General features: G+C 47.3%; 1 protein-coding gene across 3 annotated transcripts in view; it reads right to left on the bottom strand.

Moving 5' to 3' along the window:
* The window catches only part of ANKFY1 (ankyrin repeat and FYVE domain containing 1), an 81585-nt gene extending 75585 nt beyond the window's left edge, over positions 1 to 6000 (bottom strand). Inside the window, exon 1 of one of the 3 annotated variants that reach the window (XM_080681363.1) lies at positions 5954 to 6000. Coding sequence is in view for 1 of the 3 variants with exons in the window: in XM_080681361.1 (XP_080537487.1) it covers positions 5954 to 5963 (10 nt within the window). In the remaining 2 variants the exon portion in view is untranslated. Of the gene's footprint in view, positions 1 to 5353; positions 5436 to 5953 lie in introns of those variants that run through there. The other 2 variants (XM_080681361.1, XM_080681362.1) reach the window with 2 other exon arrangements.

Consider the following 6000-nt stretch of genomic DNA (forward strand, 5'->3'; position numbering starts at 1 on the left):
GATATTAAGGACATAGAAAATTTCTCATTTTGTTGGGCATGACTTGTAAATCATAATATCTTAACTACAGCAACTCAACTTGCCAGTGACTTAACCCTGCATATCTCGACAATGATTCTATAGCTCTACTCTGGCACATCAACAGTCACTGCAGTGAACAGATAAACTTTCTTTGGAAAAACAAAAATCCTCAAGGAGAAGGCTAACAACTATTGCTTGTGACAGAAATGAAAAAAAGGGAAGGTAGAGAAAAGAAAGAAGTGGTATAGAAAGGGACAGTACTGAAAGGTATCCAGATTATATGCAATGGCATGGGACATTTGTTAAATGAACAAAATAATAAAAATAAATTTCAAAACAGGAAAGAAAGCAGAGTTTCTCCTTTCCCTATTCTACTAGCCAATACTTACTAAGCATTTTCTGGAACAGTGCTGTCCAACAGCACTTTCCAGATTGATGCAAGTGTTCTATTAACCCGTGCCTACTAATGTGGGGAGCCACATGGCTATTGAGCACTTGGAATAGAACTAGTGACTAAGAACTGAATTTTTGGTTTTATTTATTTATTTTTAATATATTTTTATTGATTTCAGAGAGGAAGGGAAAGGGAGAGGAAGATGGAAACATCAATGATGAGAATCATTGATCGGCTGCCTCCTGCACGCCCCCCACTGGGGATTGAGCCCACAACCCTAGCATGTGCCCTTGACCGGAATCGAACCCGGGACCCTTCCGTCTGCAGGCTGATGCTCTATCTACTGAGCCAAACCAGCCAGGGCATGGTTTTATTTTTAATTAAATTAGTGGCCAGTGGCTACTGTGATTATTCAGAATATGGAATGTGTTCACCTTATTACTTGAACTGTTGTCAAAAATGTATTCCTAACCAAATTCCGGTGAGTTAATAAAAGTCCATGATCAATTTTCTGTTTAAAACCCATTTACATTTTTCCAATTTTCACTTTAGTTCTACAGAGGAAGGAAAGGAAAGTATGGCTTAAGAAACTAGGAGAAAGACTGCAGGCCAGGGTCAAAATGTCTAAAAGCTGTGCTAATAGCTTCTTCGTATACTATTTCTCTCAATCTTCACCGTTACCTTTGAGATAGAGATTATCCCAAATTGAAGAAACTGAGACAGAGCAATTAATTGGCTTGCCTCTGAACAGTTTAGGAAAACTAGGATTCAAATCCACATCCAATGCAGAACTAAGCTCGTACACTTCAACTGCTGAAACTAAAATGGGCTGGATGAGAAGTAGGTTAGGTAGCTCCCAGCAGATGGACCAGCCAGCTTGCTAGACAAGAGACTAACGATGTATCCAGGCAAGTATTCCTGACATCTGGTAAATGATGCTCAATAAATTCATCTCCTCCTTCAACCACAAGCATGATTCTAAGATAGGAAATACAGCAAAACAGAAAAAGTGTCCGACCTGGCCAGTGTGGCTCAGTGAATAGAGGGGTCTCGGGTTCGATTCCCAGTCAAGGGCACCTACAATCCCTGTCCCTAGTCAGTGTAAGTGTGGGAAGCAACCAATTGATATGCCTGTCTCTCTAACATCAATGTTTCTCTCCCTTACTCCATCCCCTCCTTTCCATTCTCTCTAAAAATCAATGGAAAATATATCCTCAGGTAAGAATTAACAAAAAAGTCTCTCTGCCCTCATGGGGTTTATATTCCAGAAAGGGAATTTCTTTTAAAAAATTAGGAAAGGTTTCTGAAGAGGTGAGAACTGAACAGACACCTGAATAAAAGTCAGCTTATATGACAGTTGCAGAGATGTAGAATGGAAATGAAAACTTTTAGGACAGACTTTAGCCCATTATATATGGTCAAATCAATGCCCATGGATGATGGAAGGAAAGAAAAGTGGTTTCCAAGCAAGTCACATTAAGAAGTTATTGTTTGGGCCCTGGCTGGTTTGGCTCAATGGAAAGAGCGTCCGCCTGCAGACTGAAGGGTCCCAGGTTTGATTCCGGTCAAGGGCACATGCCTGGCTCGATCCCCAGTAGGGGGCGTGCAGGAGGCAGCTGATCAATGATTCTCTCTCATCACTGATGGTTCTCTCTCTCTCCCCTCTCCCTTCCTCTCTGAAATCAATAAAAACATATTAAAAAAAAGTTATTGTTTGGGGATGGGGGTTGGGAGGAGGATTAACCAAAGAACTTAGATGCATATATGCATAAGCCATGGACACAGACAATAGTGCAATAGTGTGGTGAAGGCCTGGGGAGGGGATGGGAATGGGGAAGAGATCAATGAGGAGAAAATTGGGAGGGGGAAGAGGGAACATGGAACATCTGTAAAGCTTTCAATAATAAAGATAAATTAAAGAAAAAAAGAAGTTACTGTACACTCAGGCTCTCCAGGTTCTATTTACTATTCCTAAGCACGATTTCCACATGCTCACGCACTAACACCATTAAACAAAAACCATTACCAGGATGTTCCCAGAGTGTGCTCGCAGATAATCCAATTATTATATGATACAGATTTTTGCTGTTTTTTTTTAAATATTTAAATGACTATCTCAGAACAAGTGTAGCCCAACTGATAAATTCTGATTAAAGTACATCAAGCAGCATTAAACAAGTAACACCCCAGCAAAGCATTTTCTAGTGAATCTTGCCTTCCTTTGCATAAAAAACACCTTCAGTTTAATGAGCTAACTGGACTAAAATGCCCTACTCAATTCTTCCTAGTCAACGTTTGCAACATGGTTTCCAAAGAGCTTAAATCAGAAGAGGCCAGGAAATTAGGACACAAAAATGGTAAAAGAAAACTGTGAAGCCAGAATCTCATGACTGTGCTTACCTATCTATCCTCCCTTTCAAAGTGAACCCTAAAAGGATGTTTTAAGATGCATACTCCACTGGGTAGATGTTACCCTAAATCTTACACGCACGTCAAGGCACTTGCAGGGTAACCATCAGTATGAGCGTCTCATGGCTGGAACCTGACTTTGAAGCACACCATACATGCTCAGTAAAACTGAATGAAAAACCAGCTGCTCTCCACAATTTCAACCTTTATAATGTATCCCCAAAACACTCACCAACTTCTATTCTCGTCCTATTATAAAAATACTGGACTACCTACCCATTACCTCACAACAAGGCCCTCCTGAACCTTTCTACCCCACCTCACTGCTCTGAGCTACAAACTTCACTGGCTGCTTAGGGTGTTAAACAATGTTACACAACATTCTGTGATTTACCCAAAAACTAGCTTTATGGAATATAGCTTTCTTTCTGCTTTTATTTCTCCACTGCTTTCATACACTACTAGAGGCCCGGTACATGAAATTCGTGCACGGGGTGGTGGTGGAGGGGTCCCCTCACACAATCCTGGACCTCTGGCTCCTAATCGCTCACTTGTCTGCCTGCCTGGTCACCCCTAACTTGCCCCCCCCCCCCCGCCGGCCTAGTCGCCCCTAACTGCTCCCCGCTGTCGGCCTAATCTCCCCCAACTGCCCCCCTCCCCGGCCGGCCTAGTTGCCCCCAACTGCACCCTCCCCCACCAGCCTGGTCACCCCTAACTGCCCCCCCCCCACTGGCCTGGTCACCTCTTATTGACCCCCCCCTGCCAGCAACCAATCATTGTCCCACTAATAGAAAGATGTGGACAGGAAACCGGGAAGGCTGGTCAACAACCTTAATTGTTTTAATCACTCACTGTTTAGTTGAAACATTGTTAGCTGAAGCAGCCTCCACCTCTGTTTCTCCTATGTAAATTTCTGTTATTGGAATTTCCTGCCTAAAGGTTATGGGCATATCCCATAGTCTCAATAAAAGGGATGGCAAGGCCAGAGCAAGTGGTAGTCCTCCCACTAGAGGTGGACTCCTGCCTGGCCCCCAATATTCCCAAATTAATACTTTTCCAAGTCTCTTTTCATTTGTGTGCGGCCTTCTCCAGAACCCGAACCCTGAACCACGCGGGACGTGAAAGGGGTTCCCACAGCCCCCGACTGGCCCCCCTGCTGGTCTGGTCGCCCCCAACTGCGCCCCCCACCCCAGCCAGCCTGGTCGCCCACACAGCCTGCTGTTCAGTCCTTTGGTCGTCCCTCACTAACCCCCCTGCCAGCCTGGTTGTAGGCAGCCATCTTGTGAGGGCGTGAGGGTTAATTTGCATATTACCTCTTTATTATATAGGATGTATCTGATGATTTCCCCCCTCCAGGGAGGTCTAACATGCTAAAAAGGACGAAGATAAAAACTGGGTGGAGGCTGGGGGTTGGAGGGGGGTAAGATGGGGGACATCTGTAATACTGTCAATAATAAAAAAATGTTATTTATTTGGTTAATCCTAACACAAGGATATTTTTCCATTGATTTTTAGAGAGTGGAGGAGGAGAGACAGATACATCAATGTGAGATACACATCAATTAGCTGCTTCCCCCACACACCCCAACAAGGGTCTTGCATCAAGCCTGCAATTGAGGCACATGCCCTTGACCGGAATCAAACCCACCCTTCAGTCTGAGGCTGACACTCTGTCTACTGAGCCAAACAGGCTAGGCTTAATTTTTTTAAAAAACTGGGTGCCAGTCCCAGCTCTCTATTCTAACTATAAAATGCAAATAACACACATGCCAGGCCTCCTTCACCTTGTTCTGAAGTCTAATCCAAATGAGAAAAGCCTGCAAACGGTCACGTGCCACCCAAAGGTAAGATGCGTTCAGATAGCCCTGGCCAGGCAGCTCAGTTGGTTGGAGCATCCTCAGTGCACCAGTGGGTTTCAGGTTCCATTCCCGGTCAGGGCACATACCCAGGTTGCTGGTCCGATCCCTGGTTGGGGTGCGTGCGGAAGGCAACCAAGGGATGCCTCTCACATCAATGTTCCTGTCTCTCTGTCTCTGTCTCCCCCGCCCCCCCCCCCACCCCCTTTTCCCTCTCTCTCTCTACAATCAACAGAAATATGTCCTCGGGTGAGGATTTTAAAAAAAAAAAAAGATGCGTTCAGATAAAGCTTAACTCAAAACCAACACGACAGGTCGTGACCAGCACCTTGCAGTCACTCAATAAATAAGTCAAATAAGGAGTATTTTCCTCCAATAATGGGATGGAACAGGAGAAGCACACTGACCAGGTCACAGTGTCCCTGGCAGGTAACTCACATCTGGGCCTCCCCCCCCCACACACACACACCCTCCCCGTCCCCCAGGTACAATACGGCTTTGACAATGAAGGATTCTAATACTGTTTCGTTAAGGGAGGTAGACCCTAAGAGGCCAAATTGCCTTTACCTGCAGTGTCATAAAGACGGCACCAGACAGAGGCTCAAGACTAGACAGAGAAGCAAAGGAGCAGCATACCACTTTCCAGCAGCGTGACCAAGGCCAACTCCCTTACCAAGCAAACCCCTCCTCCCGCGCACATCTGTAAAGCTGGAGAAAGAATCGCAGCCGGCGCGGATGCCGGTGCTGCAGGGGAGTCCGGAGACCACAGCGCGTGCCCGTTCGGTGCGTCGGCCAGTTACAGCCCCGGGTCTCCCCACCCCTCACCCCGAGAAGAGTCCCAAGCTCTTCCGCAGGCGAGGGATGTGCCCCTTCCGGATGCAGGACATGCCAGGACAGCAGTTTCGATTTCCTAAGGAGAAGGGTTACTTCCCCCGCCGTCCCAGCACAGCGGGCAATCAAAGAAGCCTCCCGGCCGCCCTCGGGACCCCGCGGCTGCACTCAGTTCCGGCATGGGATCTTCCAACCCGGCTCCGCAGCCCGCCAGGGTCCCATGGGGTCCCGTGGGGTCCGGAGCGCCGGAGGGGCGTTGCCATAGGAATAGCGTTCAAGACCCCCGCCCTAGACGCCGGGGATAGGCTGAAGAGGAAGGCTTGCGACACCCGCCGTGCCCAGTGCGACCACGTCCCGCTGTTCCCTCTCAGGGCTGCTGCGCGCAGCCCGCAGCGCCCCCACTGCTCCCGCGCTGTCCCGCGCGGCTCCACAAAAACCCTACCTTCCGCCATGTCGGCCCGGCCCTGCCTGCAGCCTCGCGAGAAGTGC

Source organism: Plecotus auritus (assembly GCF_963455305.1).
Source record: "Plecotus auritus genome assembly, chromosome: 7".
Taxonomy (NCBI): Eukaryota; Metazoa; Chordata; class Mammalia; order Chiroptera; family Vespertilionidae; genus Plecotus; species Plecotus auritus.